Source organism: Phoxinus phoxinus (genome assembly GCF_949152265.1).
Source record: "Phoxinus phoxinus genome assembly, chromosome: 17".
NCBI classification, from domain to species: domain Eukaryota; kingdom Metazoa; phylum Chordata; class Actinopteri; order Cypriniformes; family Leuciscidae; genus Phoxinus; species Phoxinus phoxinus.
Genome location: NC_136892.1, coordinates 7692710 through 7711288, shown reverse-complemented (window position 1 = coordinate 7711288; position 18579 = coordinate 7692710). Strand labels below are relative to the sequence as shown.

Below are 18579 nucleotides of genomic sequence, written 5' to 3'. Positions count from 1 at the left end.
TAAGTGTTACGATGTGGTCAGCATGCACAAAAACACCTTGTACCTCTACAGTGATCTGTCACGACACATTAAAGAGCCACAAAACAATATTTGTAGGGATGCACGATATGAAAATTTTGGCCGATATCGATATCCGATATTAATTTTTCTGTTATGGCCAATGACCGATATTTACCGATTACGATGTGTTTTTAAAAAATGTTTCTGAGATGATAAAAGTTTGTACATACTGAATTTCTTCCTTTATTTTCAGAAAGAATGTATTTTATTTCCAAATAACAAGGTTACAGGGCTACCATAAAACATAAGTAACCAACTTTTACCACTTATCAAGCATGCCAGTATTCATGGCAACATGTTTCAGCTCTGTGCACTAAACTCAAATTTGAGAAAAAGGCTAAATCAAAATATCCAACACATATCCTGACTGTTCGTGCACATTTTTATGTGAATGTCCAAACCCTGAACAAGGTTTCTACCAAGCAAACATAAAAAAACAAGTCAATTTTAAGACCCATCTATAAAAATGTTCAAACAAAAATGAGAACTGTAACATAACCGTAATCCAAAAGACATGGTGGTCTTTGTACATTCTCCAATTTAAAGCAGCAACAATTTACTCAAAAGTAAATTTCCCAAACAAACAGGGTTTCCACCTAACACTGTGCAGTAAGTTATAGTCCAGGCCTACTTCATCACCAAAGGCAGGTTTTTTTTTTTACAAAGAGAAGCATTTCTGCTTTCTCACACTGGATCCTGTTTCTCTTTTCATCATCAATATGCGATGCAGCAGAGAAGAGACGTTCGCTGTCTACACTTGTACATGGAGCTGAAAGGTACTTGCGCGCTGCTTTAGCCAGGGCAGGAAAGCGAGACATGTTGCTTTTCCAATACTGCAGTGGGCTCTCATTTCTGGGGATGAGGGGCTCACTCAGATACCCATGCACCTACAGGAAGGTAGACAAGTGTATTACTATGCATGTCTGATCAATTACCAGCAGTCTGGACATTACTGTTCTCCTCCCCTTAAGAGCTTTGATGAACTTTGCTCTGAGGAGATGACCAGTGCTTAAGGTCAACATCAAGGGGGCAGAGAAGCATTACTAAACAATATTCTTTCTTTATAACAATTAGCTTTTTTTTTAAAGTAAATTTATTATTTTAATAACTCTATAGAATTCACAGCACGTTAATAATGAAAAAGAACTGCACAAAAGACTTCGTTATTTGAATGAAAGACTGGGTCTGATAATACTATACCTGCACACTTATGTGGCTTGTCAGGCCTGCCTGCTGTTCCGTGGTCGAGTTTTCCTCCAGAATTGTCAGTAAATCATGCATGTCAAGCAGCGACTTTCCACCCTCGTCACTTGTTCTTATCATCTTCTCTTGCGGTTCTTCTGTGTCTGGTGTCTCCGTAGCGCTGTGCGTCATTTTGTCCACTTGCTGCTGGAGCGTCTTTACCGCCGCTTGCTTGGTGACTGTCAAAATAACGGTCTTTGTACCGCGGGTCAAGGATCGTTGCCAAATAGTAAAGCGGCTCAGAGAAGGCGCTTCCAAATCGCTTGTTCACAGCTTCCAGTAGTGTGTGCTTTGCTGTGTGGACCCCACTGTCTGTGTCAGCTGTCTTGCTCAGCAAACGTTTCAGTGCCACAACAGACGGAATCACGTCCGCAGTAGTAGCCTGATGTGAGCTGATCTCCCTCGATAATTGTTCAAATGGAGTGAGAAGCGTGGTCATGTTTTCAATGAGGCCCCACTGATGTGCACTTAAACACGCAGGTAGCTCATGATCTGCTCCATACACACCAATCGCGCGCTTCTGATCCAGTAGACTTTTCATCATAAGAAAAGTACTATTCCATCTGGTCGCCACATCTTGCTGTTGCATCATGGTTTTCATGCCTAACTCTTGCTGTATGTCTCTGAGCTGAGAGGTAGCGAGTTGAGAATACAATACAATACAATACAAACTTTATTTCTAAAGCACATTTAAAAACAAGTTGACCAAAGTGCTGTACATTGACATTAAAACAGTAAATAGATAAACTACAACAGACAATTTCAACGCCTATCATGCTTGATTAAAAGCTAAGGAATAAAGATGAGTTTTAAGTTGCGCTTTAAAAACTGCGAGGCTGGGGGCCAGTCTGACATGAAGAGGCAATGCATTCCACAATTTAGGTGCTGCAGCTGAGAAAGCTCGATCCCCTCTGCTCTTTAGCCGTGTTTTAGGAACAACAAGGAGAAACTGGTTTGCGGACCTCAAGGACCTTGACGGAGCATGTGGCTTTAACAGCTCAGTAATATAAACAGGAGCAAGTCCATGAAGAGCTTTAAAAACGAACAACAAAATCTTAAAAACGATTCTAGAACTAACAGGCAGCCAGTGAAGAGAAGCTAAAATAGGGGTGATATGTTCGCGCTTACGAGTTCCAGTGAGGAGGCGAGCGGCAGCATTTTGAACTAATTGAAGACGAGATAGGGAGGCCTGGCTGGCACCTACATACAGAGCATTGCAATAATCAAGGCGAGTTGTGATAAGCGCATGTATAACCCTTTCGAAGTCTGTGAAGGATAAGAGTGGCTTAATTTTTGTAAGTAGTCTAAGTTGAAAGAAACTGGCTTTCACCACAGAATTTATCTGCTTCTCCATTTTAAAATCATAATCCATTTTCACTCCTAAGTTAGTTACAATCGACCTTACATAAGGTTGAAAAGTGGCCAGATCTATTTTGGAAACATCAGATGTGCCACTGGGTCTAAGAATCATGACTTCAGTTTTATTCTCGTTAAAGTTTAAAAAATTTAGGGCCATCCAGGTTTTTATATCATTAAAACAGTCAACTAACCTTATTAAAAAAGTAGCATCATTTCTTTTGATGGGCAGGTAGATTTGCAAATCATCTGCATAGAGATGGAAGCTGATATTGTGTCTTTTTTTAATATGGATCCAAGGGGGAGCAGATAGAGTGAAAAAAGAATCGGCCCGAGAATCGAACCCTGGGGAACTCCACATGTGAGAGGCACAGAATGTGAAGTAAAACCACCAAAACTGACTCTAAAATCTCTTTCTGACAAGTATGACCGAAACCATTCTAGCGCAGTGCCCCTTATTCCTACGTCATGTTCAAGGCGAGAAATAAGGATGCTGTGATCGACTGTGTCGAATGCTGCTGTGAGGTCCAAAAGCATAAGAATTGCACAATCTCCATAGTCAGTCGAAATTAAAAGATCATTAAAAACTCTCAGAAGTGCGGATTCAGTACTATGACATGTCTTAAACCCCGATTGGAACACTTCAAGAACACTATGTGTATCTAAAAAGGACTGTAACTGAATAAGGACTGCCTTCTCTAAAATCTTCGAGACAAAAGGAAGTTTAGAGATAGGGCGATAGTTTGATAGTACTGATGTTTCCAGATTCGTTTTTTTAATAAGTGGCTGCACCACTGCCTGTTTAAAATAAACTGGTACAAAACCTGAAACAAGGCTGCTGTTAATAATTTCTTGGATGCTAGATCCAATAGAGTCCCACACCTCTTTAAAAAGACGAGGTGAGATAATATCAGAAGGACAAAATGTGGGTTTTAACTGTGCAACAATCCTTGTAAGAGTAGTAATAGATACAGGTTAAAATCGGGAAAAAACAGCTGCACACTGTATAGATATGGAGGGGTCAAATACAGGACGCGAGATGATTGCTCTAATTGAGGCCACCTTATCAACAAAATAATGAAGGAAATTTCCACAGGCCTCAGACGATGCTACATTATAGCCAGTTTGAGGAGTATTTAGAACAGAGTTAATTGTTTTAAAAAGAACATGAGGTTTGTGACAATTATTTGAAATAATATCTGAGAGGTACTTAGTCTTCTCAGCTTTAACAGTTCTCTGATAGCTGTGTAAACTTTCCCTAAGCATCTCATAAGAGACTTGCAAATGATCTTTCTTCCACTTGCGCTCAGCCTTTCTACACTCTTGTCTAGCAGCCCGAGTAGAAACATTTATACAAGGATCAGATTTAGGTTTTGACAACATAGATTTAAATGGAGCAATTGTGTCAAGAATATGAAGAGAATGGCGAAAATGTCCGACTATTTTCCTCCCGATCGCCACACAGTCAGAAATGCTCCGCTGGCTTAACAGTCCGTCATGCACTGCTAGCTGTAGCGTGTGAGCCATGCAGCCCAGGCTTTTAACGCCGCACTCCTCCATTGCCTTCTGCATATTCCGCGCATTGTCACGAGGCACAATATGTACATTGTCTTTTTTAATTTTCCACGTAGCAAACATGCAGTCAAATGCGCCAGCGATGGCGACTCCCGTATGCGATCCTGCAAACTCGTGTACATGTAAAACGGCTCTCTTCATTTCAAAGTTTTCATTAATCCACTGAGCAGTAAGGCTCAATATACTCATCTGACTTACATCCGAGCTCCATATATCCGTCGTGAAGCTAATGTCAGTCACATTGTCCAACAATTTGTGGATATGCGTGGCCACGACTTCGTACAGGGAGGGAGACGTCGGAAAAGTAGCGGCGACTTGGCAGACTGTAGCGGGGTTCAATATGCTCTATCAACCGCCGAAATCCCCGGTCCTCCACTACGGAAAAAGGCTGGTCGTCAAGAGCAATCATTTCCATTACCTTGTCGGTTATTGATCTGGCTTTTGCACTGTCCTTGGCAAATTTCTTGGTCTTGTCGAGTACCTGCTGTATCGGACTCCCAGCTGCAGCTGCTTTCGTCTTTGCCTGCTGGCTAATGTTAGCAGCATTTTTTTCCTGCAATTGTTTGTGTAGGTCTGGGTGGCGGTTTTTCAAATGACATATTCAATTTGTGGTGTTGAATGACTTGACGCGGCACCCTCCTCGCATTACCTCGACTTTGCAGGTGTTGCAAACTGCTTTTCGAGTGTCTTCTTTCGACACCGTGAAAAACGCCCACACCGCTGACATTTTTTCTCCTCTTCAGTTTAAGATCCCACAATCATGTGCTGCCGTCGTCGACACTGACACTGTCACGTCTCACGTGCGCAAACAAATTACACACGACCAAATCCCCCTCCCCCTCCCTCTCCCTAGATGGGTACACATCGGTTGTGGTTATCGGCCTAATTTTACTCATCGGCCGATATCGATATTTATGCCGATATATCGTGCATCCCTAAATATTTGTTTAAATTTCTTTTAAAAAATTACCAAATTTGAAAGGTGAGACTTTGTTTAATATCAAAAGTAACCGAAAAGTAACCTGGTCTGTCCTGTACTGTCAGCGTGTTGTCAGTCTCTTCTCTGCTCCACAATGTATTTCTCACTGAGAACATGGTGTGGCGTAAGAGCGGCGTAGCTTGTCGGGCATAGCGACAGTAACTAAGGGGGGCGGGTCTTTTCGAACGGTCAATTCCTTGGACTTCATGGCTTGGTTTTTACTCTGACATGCACTGTAAACTGTGGGACCTTACATAGACAAGTGTGTGCCTTTCCAAATCATGTCCAATCAACTGAATTTACCACAGGTGGATTTCAATCAAGTTGTAGAAACATCTCAAGGATGATCAGTGGAAACAGGATGCACCTGAGCTCAATTTTGAGTATCATAGCAAATGCTGTCAATACTTACGTACATGTGTATTTTTATTTATTTATAAATTTACAAAGATTTAAAAAACTTTTCACATTGTCATTATTAGTTATTGTTTGTAGAATTGAGTAAAATTAATTTAATCCATTTTGGAATAAGGCTGTAGCATAACAAAATGTGGAAAAAGTGAAGCGTTGTGAATACTTTCCGGTTGCACATACCTGCTGATATAGACATATGTACTTACAGATGCAGAACACGCATGCTAGGTGACAGTCACCTTTTGTTAGCCTTTAGCTTTACGAGAGGTGACAACACAGTCAGCTTTTGTCGCTGCCAGTTCTTCGACGTCAACTTGCTGTGTCCCTTAAGAGTTCACCCTAATAATAGTGGTTAGAGTCCACTTAACTTACATTTTAGGCATTTAGCAGACTCTTTTATCAAAAATGACTTATAAGAAAGGAATTAAGAAATTCATCACGGAGCCACCAATAGATAATATTAGGAAGCGATCTAGAGAAAAGAAATGTGGAGAATATATAGTTTTGTGTAAATTTATTTTAAGTGTATAGGGTCGTTAAGTACTTGTGAAAGAGGTTGCTTCTTAAAAAATGTGATGGTCTCTGCGGTTCGGGTGGAGGTTGGGCAGCTCGTTCCACCAGAGAGGAACCGAAAGGTTGAAAGTTTTGGAGTTTTTTTTTTTTTGCCTCGTCGTGAAGAAACAAAACTTCACCCATTCAATGACCATAGCTGGGGTGAGGAAGTGTAAACTGAGGTAGAGAGGTTTTTTTCCAGTGGTAGTTATGAAAGCTAGTGTTAAAGGGTTAGTTCACCCAAAAAAATCTGTCAGTAATTACTCACCCTCATGTTGTTCCAACCCCGTAAGACTTTCGTTCATTATCGGAACACAAATTAAGATTAAGACAAAAAGGTCTCCAGGGAGTTCAGTCAGATGTTTGAAGGTGCTCTTTGGGGTCAGGAATTCAAATGTAGAAAAGAGAAAATCTAAGCAGGTACTCTTCTTCAAAAATATATATTTTTTAACCCTATTTTAACAATGTCTTTACTAACTTTTTTGGGCCGGCAGATATCGATAACATAAAAAAGCCTATGGAGGAGTGAGACTGCTCTCAGATTTAATCCAAAATGTCTTAATTTGTGTTCAGAAGATGAACGAAAGTCTTAAGGGGTTGGAACAACATGAGGTTGTGTAATTACTGTAATTACATTTTTGGGTGAACCCTTTTAAACCTTAAATTTGATTCGGGCCACAACTGGGAGCCAGTGGAGTGAGATCAGGAGTGGCGTGACGGGTTCTCTTAGGTTTGTTGAAGACCAGACATGCTGCTGTGTTCTGGATAAACTGCAGGCACTAAAGGCACGTTACACCAATGAAGATGACTGTAATATAAATATATGAAGGAATAGTCCACAACTATAATAACGACTCAGAGGAACTTTAAAGAGCTTGATTGTTTAAAGCGGCTGAAGACATAACTGCAGCACAGACGTGGACACAAACACAGTAGGCTTGCTGCGATGGTTGGTGTTCAGCCGCAACACCGGTTCCATCACTTGCACACCACAGCACCGCCCCCTACCATTGTTTTGATGTTTTTACAGTGATAAATCAGTTAAAGAACAGACACTACAATTGAAAACTAAAGAACAGACACTACAATTGAAAACTTAAGAACAGACACTACAATTGAAAACTAAAGAACAGACACTACAATTGAAAACTAAAGAACAGACACTACAATTGAAAACTAAAGAACAGACACTACAATTGAAAACTAAAGAACAGACACTACAATTGAAAACTAAAGAACAGACACTACAATTGAAAACTAAAGAACAGACACTACAATTGAAAACTAAAGAACAGACACTACAATTGAAAACTAAAGAACAGACACTACAATTGAAAACTAAAGAACAGACACTACAATTGAAAACTAAAGAACAGACACTACAATTGAAAACTAAAGAACAGACACTACAATTGAAAACTAAAGAACAGACACTACAATTGAAAACTAAACGTGTCGTCTTAATGCAGTGTAAGCTGAACGAGAGTTGTAGCAGGAGTCTGATTTAATTTATCACGAGAGTGAGGAGCTGACTGACAATGGCGGAAGATTTGTTTTCAAAGCAAAATATAAAAGCGCCTATTTGGCAATATTTATTATTTAAACCCAATGCCGATAGGGAACCTGCAAAGGATTAGTTGATTTTCATGAAGAAAAATTATGAACCCACCATTCAAGCATTTGCTGCCACCGAATTGGCGCTAATTTGAGGGCGAAAGTAAAATGTGCATGGCCATTCGCAATGACGGGCATTCTTAATGGTGCGTGTACACTGGCACGAATTGAGTAGAGCGAGCGTTTTCAGTTAATGAAATTACAAGAGCTTGGACAAAAAAGATTTAGCATACTCTGACCTGAAAGGGTCTGATTTTCCTGATGGTTTTAAAGAGCAAACCTGCATGACCGATTGTTGAAATATGGGTGGAAATACTCGGTTGATCATCAAACACAACCCCCTGGCTGGCCTTAGTGTTGTGGACACCAAGTTGTACAGTGATGTTGTGGTCAACTGATGGATCTGCAGGAATTACATCGAGCTCCATCTTTGCAAGGTTAATCTGTAGATTACACATTCATCCAGGCAGAAATGGCTGAAAGCTAGGCAGAGATACAAGTTCAAACAGAATCATTAGGTTGAAATGACACAAATGAAATGGGTGTCATCTGCATAGCAGTGGTAGAAGCCATGTGCCTTTATGATCATTCCCAGTGAAGTTATCTAAATGGAGAAAAGAGGAGCAAACACTGAACCTTAAGGCACTCCAGTGTTTGGCTGATGTAACTCCGAATCCCTTTCTTTTCCATTAAACCTTGAACGATCTGCCTGTAAGGCAAGTCTGAAGCTGGTGGAAAATATTAGCAAGGTATAATATTAAGGTACTAGAACATAGTGTCTGTTGCTTCATTGAAGTCCAAAGAAGAGAACTGGATAGTGAGGTGGAGGTTACGGTGAAAGGTGACCAGTGGAGGAGTTTGTGGTGCGCATGAAGGCAGGATGAAAGAGAACTGGAAAAAGAAGTGTTCAGAAGGATGTAGTTGAGTAACAAGATGTTATCAGTGGTACAGTGACATGCAAGGATGAGGTTTAGCTCTGTCTGCTGTCACACGAGTGCTGACTTAAGCACCTGTAGGAAACTTTTCTGGGGATATTCAATTTAATTAATCAATGAATAATACTATTGATTAGCATTACCAAATTTGGATGTTTTATTATTATTTTAATTTAATACTGTGAAGCTGCTTTGATACAATCTGTATTGTGAAAAGCGCTATACAAATATTCTTGACTTGACTAAGCAAAGACCAGGAGACGTTGGAATAAAGTTATTCTTTATTGAGCGCGTCTGCAGTTTCGTCCAAACAGTCTGATCTAAACCGTATATACCTGGTATTTTTTATAGGCATTTTAGGAGGAGGGACTTCTGGGGGTGGAGACAAATTCAAACAAATCATACGAAAGTAGGGAGGAGTTGATTCTATCAAGCAAAAACCAGTTTGGCAGATTATCTAGATTGCTTGACTTAAACATCACGGTGAAGAATACTGATTTTAGCATTTGAGGCATAGATGAAGATTATGTAAGGAAGCATATCTGAAATAGATTCTTAATGTGTTCTGTTGAACACAAAAGAAGATATTTTGAAAAATGTTGGTGACCAGACCAGTTGATGGACCCCATTGACTTCCATAGTAGGAAAAAAAGATACTATGGAAGTCAATGGGGTCCATCAACTGTCTTGTCATCAATATTCTTCAAAATATCATCTTTTGTGTTCAACAGAAGAAAGAAACTCATACAGGTTTGAAACAACTTGAGGGTGAGTAAATGATGACAGAATTTTCATTTTTGGGTGAACTATCCCTTAAAGTTAGATTAAATGGAGTATTTAAATGTTTCGACAACACATAAACGGACTCCAAAGATTTTACCCGTTGATCGCTGAATGTGTTATGATTGGTTGGATGTTTTCATTATCATTTTAGTTTACCGTGATTTGAAATTACAATAAAACCAAATTACCTGGTCCAACAGAGCGAGAGCATGGGGATTGCTGCCACCATTGATGCCATGACTTCAGGCAGTGCTTCATCTGGGGAGTGTTCCAGTCCTGGCGGTTCTGATACTGGCCCACCAGTGGTATGTATTTTTAAGTCTGGGGTTCTCAACCGTTGGGACCCCACCACGGAGTCAGCAGTGTGAGTAAAACCCAGCCACGTGTAAGTCCAAAGTCTGGATGCACTTCGAGGGCTCTAGAGTGCGACCAAAATTTGTAAGGGTGCGACTTAAATTTTTCCTTGGTCGCACCGGTGCACCTAACGTCCTCGCATCCGCTGACTCTCCACGAACGAAGCGCTTGTTCTCCTTTGACGGAACTCACACTCATGGTTGGATCATATCGTGATCTAAACCAATCAGAGACCGAGATGGGGCGGGTCTTTGCCGCTGATTGGCTTTGGTCCAGATATTCCTGTAGGCCTACACTGCTCCGTGCTGTGTGATTGAATTTGTGACCTGAGCACCAGAGAAGAGGCCTCGTTTACACTGTCAGTGAAAATGTGACCCAATTCCGATTTTTTGCTCATATGTGACTGATTGGATGTGTTCTAGGACCGTGTAAACAGGAAAAAGACGCATGCATTCGGATATTTCGAGATCGGTTTCAGGCCTCGTTCATATAATAAATCAGATACTGTATGTGCCAATGGGACTCAAGTAAACAGGCACATCGGATTTTCTGAGGCATTAGGCTACGTCTAAGAGAAACCCCGACGCGCAAATGCAAAGGGACGGATGGCCCGATGAAACTTTGTCTTTGTAAGAGAGGAATGTGGACTCACATTGACAACATATCAAAGGTTGGTTTGCTCATCCTAAAATTTCGGACCCACTGCTCCTCGTTAAAGCCCGCCACGATCTCATGAAAGTGGGTCTATAGCACGAATTTGATTTATCGTGTAATTTACGGCAAAAATAGTTTTTGCGTGCATATGATACGCACTTTATGGCGTGTAATACGCACGTTTCCATTGCGTATCATATGCACGCAAAAAATATTTTTAAAACTTATCAAATTCTTGAAATTGTGGCGTTAAAGGTGACGAGAGACGAGGAAAAATTTGGGTGCATCTACATTTTTTTGCTGGTGCACCTAAATAAAGTTAGGTGCACCAGTGCAACCAAGACAAAAAGTTTAAAAAAAGGCAAACATGTTGTAAATAGACATCTTTGACGCCCTTCACAGAGCGCTAACACAGATGCACGCGGGAGCATTTGAAAGCAGGCGTCTATCAGTGGATTTGTCTATCGGTGGGTCCCTAATATATCCAATAATAGACAATTCACTGATAGATGCCTGCTTTCAAGCGCTCCCGTGTGTATCTGTGTAAGCGCTCTGAGAAGAGCGTCGAAGATGCGCTGATCATTGTTGCCAATCACAGACATATACGTTGAGCGCGTGAACACCATGACCAATTCAAATACGTTTAAGAATCCGCTCAACTGCGCTCAATGCTAGGGGAAATGCTGGTATCGTCACATTTTTAAAATGTGTATATATAAATACCCAAATTTTATAACACTATTCCCAGGTTTATTTCAAGTAAGCTGGCAAAAACTGAGATATTACCAGGTTTAAATTAAAGAGGTTGGTAAATTTTGATATGTACTAGGTTTATATAAAACAAGTTAAGCAGTTAAGTGTCAGTTTACACAAAGAAATGCATAAAATATTTAATTTACTTAAATGTTAAATTTAATTTACAGACAGAATATCTTTTTGTGATGTTTTCTAAAAGTTTGGACTTGAATAAAGAGAGAGAACCTGCACTTAACATTTTCACAGGCATTTTGTTTTCATAGTTGGATAGATATCGTGATGTATCATTCTAGGATTGTCTAGCAATATATATAATCGCAGAATTGCTGTTTCATGATATTATCGGTATCGTGAGGTACCCTGTGATTCCCACCCCTAATTTAGTCAGGACGTTTTATTTTAAATCCTTTTTTTTTTTTTTTACTCGTTTGCTTTTTGCTCAAATTTCAATTTAGGACATCAGTGCTGATCCCCAAGCCAAAGGCTCTCCTGAAGCCTACACAGCCCAGCATGCACTGCGGCAGGCTCAGATGTCAAAAGAATTGATTGAGCTCAATAAAATTTTGGCACTGAAAGAGGCTTTTGTCAAGAAGATGTGTCAGAATGATAGTCATTTGGAGCCCATGCAAACAGAATATCAGGTAAGCCTGGAAACTAAATCATATAAATATTGCTGAACACCATGAAAGTCATGTTACTGTTTGTTTTACCTCTCCAGGAGAATGTTCAAAGTCTCCATGCTGCTGTTGGCTCTCTGCAGAAAGAGAAGGAAGATCTCATCCATGCTCTGCAGTCTGCTAAGAAGGACACCAATCAGGCCAAGTAACTCAATATCTGTGCCAGTTTCTCGCCAAACTTGAATTGCCAGGTCTAATGCTGCAACGCAATGACACTTTGATAGTTTATTACTTTTCATGTCTTGTTTTACTCTAGATTGAGTGAACAACGTAGAAAGAGACTTCAGGAGCTGGAAGGACAAATCACAGAGTTAAAGAAGAAACTGCAAGATCAATCCAAGCTGCTTAAGCTCAAAGAGTCATCTGTGCGCAATGTAACTAAACTCAACCAAGAGATTCAGGTTTGTGTTTACAATACCTCGTGCTTAATTTGCTGATTCGGAATGGGACTTTCCTTACATCCAGGTTGCGGTGTAGAAAAAATCTGAAGAATCTGTAGAAAAAAATCTCCACCTCTAGTGGACATACTAACAGCCTGTGGACAGTGATGCAGACAGTGAAAGATTTTGCTTTGTTAGATTAATATTTTTTTTATGAGTTGTTGCAACCCTCAGTATCCTAACAACCCTAAGACATCATTAAAAAGGGCAAAAGACTAAAGACAAACTGTCACTATTTAAGGCATCGTGCCTTCGAACTATAAACAATGGTTTCATTAAAGTCCGCGTGACCCGGAAGTTGCAACCGACTTAGTTGTGACGTATTTCCGAGAGAAACGGAATACGAAATGAGGAAAAATAGTGGCCGTGGCTTTTTTCCAACTAGCACCTGATTGGATCTAGGAAAGTAGGTGTTTCATTCAGTCTGTCTACTGTCAGTTGGAGGGGCGTGGTTACGCATGTTAAGCAGACACCAAAACAGTCAAACCTACGTCATCAGGGAAGGTCCTCCAATGCAGAGGGGAGGGGCATTTTCAGATTTTGATTAAAGATTACGAAGCCAACACTTTTGTTTTTGTTTGGATTGACTTGCATGGATGAATTGTTCACCACAAAATGATCAATTTAGGCAAACAAAGTAAATTTGGTCAATTTTGATATCTTGTGGTATCAAATTACAATTACATAGACTTTTCTTATTGCCACTGCTCGCATATGTTTAAGCTGGTTTCTTTCTTGGCTCAGTCATAGCAGCATTAGGCTACGTTCACACTGTTGAGCCTTACTGCTCAATTCCAATTTATTGCTCAGATCCTATTTTTTTGGTATTGCTGCTCTCGTTGTTTTAAATGTGGCCAATATGTGATTCCAGTGCAAACAGATCATTGTTTTGGACTGACTGGCATGCTCAAAAGAACAATAAAAACCTTGTTAAAAGACCTAGCACCTTGTTATATGGAAGTAACATGGAGGACATTAAAGTAAGCAATTACATGTTCATTTAGGGCGTTTTCACACCTGAAAGTCCGTACCAAGGTCCGAACCAAAGTTCATGTTTTGATACATTTTATACATTCGGGAAGGTTTGATTTGGTTTCACACTGCAATTATGCGAGCGCACTAAATAACTTTACATGGTATGCTTGCGTCCTGTCGTCATCATCTATGTGGGCTGCACCTCGACATTGATTGGTTTGTAAACGGACGTGGGTCTGACGTCAGCGTGTTCAAATCGGCGGGTAACTTTGACAACAATGAATGAACAGACGCATATCGTTGAAACTATTGTTATTATTATGGTATTACTATCTGCAGCACTAATTATACGCGAGGCTAGTTCAAATGCGCCAAATGAACGTCCTCGTTGTGCGAACATTTGATCGTCGCCGGCAGGAAACGAGGAGAAGACTGCAAGCATTTTTCCAGTTGACTTATTTCGTCAGACCATATTTCAAATAAAAACCTTGTCTCCTCCTCTCCCCATGTGCTACCACGGCTAATTTTTCCTGCTATCTTTGTTTTCTTCGGCTACGCGGGAACCACCGGAACTTCCTGTAAATGGTCTGAAAGTCCGAACCTTACAGAAAATGCTTTCATACTAGAAACGAACCAAACCTTTCAGTTTGATCCGGACCGAGACTACCTCTTTTCATCGGACCAAATTTCGTCTGTTTGGTCCGTCCGTGGTCTGGGGGAGGTTTCACACCTATAATTTTGGTTCGGATCAAACTGAAAAGTCTGAAAATCCGGACCAAACAAGGTAGGTGTGAAAGGGGCCCTTAAAGTGTGATCTGCCACCGAAGTCAGCGAATTTATACGCAAACAACATAAACCAAGCCGAGGATACGAAAAAAAGAGAGCTTTTAAACATTTATGATATGAGCCTTCATTTGTTGCTTGTATATAGAGCTGTCACTGTAATAATTAGAAGTTCTGACATGACTACCTTTTGCATCTGTCTTGATGAAATCAAGTTTCTTGAAGAAATCAAGAAATCAATCAAGATAATCAAATCAAATCAATCACTGTAATAATTAGAAGTTCTGACATGACTACCTTTTGCATCTGTCTTGAAGAAATCAAGTATGTAAAATCTTTGAAATAACTCCCATGAGCACAGAATTGACAAGTCGCATGAATTCCGATATGACTGTTCAGACTGAGGTCGCGTTGCAAAACATTTGACCTGTATCAGATTTAGTACCACATATGGAAGTGGGAAAAGTCAAGTCAGCCAAAAAAAATCAGATTTGGCCCACATTTACCTGCAGTCTGAACTTAGCCTTAGTAAATGAAAATGGGTTAAAATAAGGCTTGAAACTTCTTAAAACAAATGATCAGTGGAAAAACTGCTGGTTAATCTGTGCAGGCTATGAAGTCCCAGCGAGTGCAGCTCATGAGACAGATGAAGGAAGACTCTGAGAAATTTCGTTTCTGGAAACAGAAGAAAGATAAAGAAGTACTGCAGCTAAAAGAGAAAGTGGGTGTCAATCTTAAATTTTTACTCTGATCTCATTTACAGATGGTGTAATTTTACTGTTTTGGTGTTTGACATTCCAATTTTTTATATTTCTATATTAATAAGGTTTTGTAGGAAATTAAATGTTTTTTTGTACACATTTCAGGATCGTAAACGGCAATATGAGATGCTAAAACTGGAGAGAGACTTCCAGAAACAGGCCAATATTCTTCGTCGCAAGACAGAGGAGGTGAGCTGTTTCTTTAAAAGCTGTACAGCAATTCTGAACTAATTTGCACCTGCTGTTTTGTTGATGTCTAACACATCTCCCTCCTCAGATGATAGGACAGTGTTCCACTATTAGGGTTGCATGATATATTGTTTTAACGTCGATGTCTCAATGTGCACATCCTCGAAAGACACATCGCAGGATGTGCGAAGTCTAGTATGGGGATCATAGTTGATTAGTGATCCGTAGGTGTTCTTTTGTTTCCTGTCTGTCATTATTGGACAAACTGATTAATCCAGGTGTGCCTGACCAATAACAATAATCACACACCTGGATTCTGGATTAATTAGTTTGTCCAATAATGGCAGACAGGAAACAAAAGAGCTGCCTGAAGTTCAGGAAGTAGTGCAGCTGTGCATAAAGCCAATTTTGACTTTACATGGACTTAAATGTTTCACCAGGAAGTTTGTTTTGAAAAACGTTTATTTTGTACAAAATGGCACAGAGTTACACTTGTGGTTTTCCAATGGGCCATTGAAAGTGAATAGGAGAGACGGAAAATAAGAGAAACATTTAGTTTTCAGGAGCATGTTCATTATGTTCATGTACACATGTGCATGTGTGCTTGCAAACATCGAGCGCTTGGACCTGTGCATGTGTGGATACATGCATACACGCACTACCCAAACACACACACACACACACGTTAAAACACAAACTCTTTTGAGTGTAAATAATGTAAAGTGTGCCATTTTGTACAAAATAAAAGTTTTTTAAAACAAACTTCCTGGTGAAACATTAAAGTAGACTAGAGTGATCAACGGTGCACTTTTTTTTCCATATTTTATTTAATATTGTGAAAATGATTCATAAATGCTTTTTTTACAGGCATTTATTATGACCGGGAACACGTCAAGTCACCTTAATTTATATAGCGTTTTTTTAACAATATAGATTGTATCAAAGCAGCTTTACAGTGATAATAGTAAAATTAAAGTAATAGTGATTGTTTTGGCTTTACAGCAGCTCTAGATTAAAGTTATTGTCCAGCTAAAGTTAGATTTGATTGATTCGCTTCCGTCGCAACGATCATTAGTTATTAACTTAACACGACACCGTTCTAACAGAAAACCCTTAACGCGATCCGACCGCTCATTTGCACAAAACAGTGCCTGGTGTCTCGAACACAAAGGTACAAGCCTTGAAAAATGTATAGTACAGATTATTTATTTTTTTATCGCTTCCGCATAGCCACGTGAACCGGAATTATCCCGACAACGTTTGATCTGTACAGAGGTAAAGGGAAGGGAGGGAGGGCTTAACAGGGGAGAGACTAATTGACACTTCAGGACTGTGTTGTCGTCATGTCCTGGTGCTGGTCCTTCATCAGATCCGGATACGACCTGGATCCGGCAGACTGCGGTGAACCTCTAGATAAAACAGACTAATATTAGCGTTGACGCCATCCTTCTTATGATGTACCAAGTACATCAGGATTTATGGGAAGTGTTCCCGGTTCCAGCTGATCTAAACTAAAGACGTCTATAACTCAATGTTAGGCTGCATAATGTTATCATCTCTTTGGCCTAGCATACACATGTTTTTAGTCTAGATTTGAACTGACAGAGTGTGTCGAGAACAATCTTCCTAGCATTGTCTGGAAAGCATAGTTTTGCTGCTAAATAGGAAAAGGATCTACCGCCAGCTGTCGATTTTGATATTCTAGGCCAGGGATAGGCAACTTCGGTCCTGGAGGACCACTGTCCTGCAGAGTTTAGCTTCAGCCCTGATTAAAAACTCACCTGCATGTATGTATCTATCTAGTAATCCTGAAAACATTGATTGCCCTGTTCAGGTTGATTAGGGTTGGATCTAAACTGTAGGACAGTGGCCTATTCTCAACTGGCTGGAATTTTGAGATCACAATAGACGTGAAGGACTATAATGCGTTAAGAGCTCGCTCAAGTACTGGGGAGCTAAACCATTTAGTGCTTTGTATAGTAATCAGCAATATTTAAAAATGTATACAATATTTAATAGGGAGCCAATGCAGAGTTGACAGAACCGAGCTAATATACAATATACATAAATCCAAGTGTGACAAGGTGACAAAATCCCCCCTAAAAAAACTATGAACATTGTCAAACATTTGAGAAGTAGTTATACCCTTTGTGAACAAAGTCACAAAGTTTTAGTCCAATGTGATAACATCAACTAGTATTTTCGGGAAAAATAAAAAATCTTCTCCGGGTCAAAATGACCCTAACACAACATGAGGGTTAAACATCAAGCGCAAGACGACAACCGGTGTGCGGTTTTATGTGCGCGTAAAGAGCAGCACAGAAAACTGAACTCTGTTTCCGTGTTGTATATCTCTTTTGTCTAGCTGTTTGTCACCAATGTTAATCAAACAAAAGAGAAAATCACTTTTGTAGCTTTAACATATCAATTGTATTAATTAGATTTAGTTTATACAGTTAAGAGACAATGTAGTTATTTTACATTTGATTATTCAATTAAGCACTGCTTATTTAATTTGTATCCATGTTCTATAGTATTTATCTATGCTAAGGTCTCTGCGTGGCAAAGTAATTTTGATTAAATGGAACACATTTTCTGTGCATCATTAAATGTGAGCAAATGTTGGACTATTCCTTTGAACTCTTAATGAAAATAACGTCAAAGTCAGTTAGAATAATCAAATGTAACTATTTATTATGTCAGGTAAATATCATGCCAATTACATAATCAATTCAAAGATAATCAATACAAAACATCAAATGCTCTGGAATAAAGAGAAGAGATGCGAACCCGACATTAGGAAATACATGATGCTGAAGTCTTTGAGAACCTCTTTCACATGGAAACGTGCTAACAATGGAAATTTGCATTCAGAGGTTACACCTTCTGAGAATAGGAGACCATTTGTCAGTTTTCTCTAAACTCTTAAAAACCTTATTACCTTCTGTTTTACTCTTTGGGAATTAGGGCTGCACGATTATGACAAAAATCATAATTGTTGATTATTCCCTTGAAATTGTAATTGCGATTATTTGCGATTATCACAATTTACATTGCATATATATAATACATATAATACATGTTTACACACACACACACACACACACACACACACACACACACACACACACACACACACACACACACACACACTCTGTCCCCCTTAACATGCACATAAATTACAAGAATGTGACTAATAGTATAGACTACTGATAAATTAACATTAGGCCTACGCTAAAGCTATTAATTAGCAGTCCCAAACTGTTTGTATTTTTGTTTATTATTGTTAATACAATTTTGGTATGAGCCACCACAGTCATTTAAAAAAATAAAAAAAATAACACAAAGTGAAAATAGTGGCATTTTGGGGTTATGGAAATGACAGTTACCATGGTGAATACACAATACTAACAAGAACTGTTAATGAAACATGGAAACTGCTTCTGGTGAATAGAATGAAAATCATACCTGCATGCAAAT

The 18579-nt window shown here is 39.5% G+C and overlaps 1 protein-coding gene across 2 annotated transcripts in view; it reads left to right on the top strand.

Moving 5' to 3' along the window:
* Positions 1-18579, top strand: part of kif4 (kinesin family member 4) — a 171295-nt gene that overhangs the window by 99726 nt on the left and 52990 nt on the right. For both annotated transcript variants that reach the window (XM_079584910.1, XM_079584911.1), the window contains 6 exons: positions 9711-9815; positions 11730-11915; positions 11993-12096; positions 12208-12352; positions 14760-14870; positions 15016-15099. In XM_079584910.1, coding sequence (XP_079441036.1) covers positions 9711-9815; positions 11730-11915; positions 11993-12096; positions 12208-12352; positions 14760-14870; positions 15016-15099 — 735 coding nt within the window. The remainder of the gene's footprint in view (positions 1-9710; positions 9816-11729; positions 11916-11992; positions 12097-12207; positions 12353-14759; positions 14871-15015; positions 15100-18579) is intronic.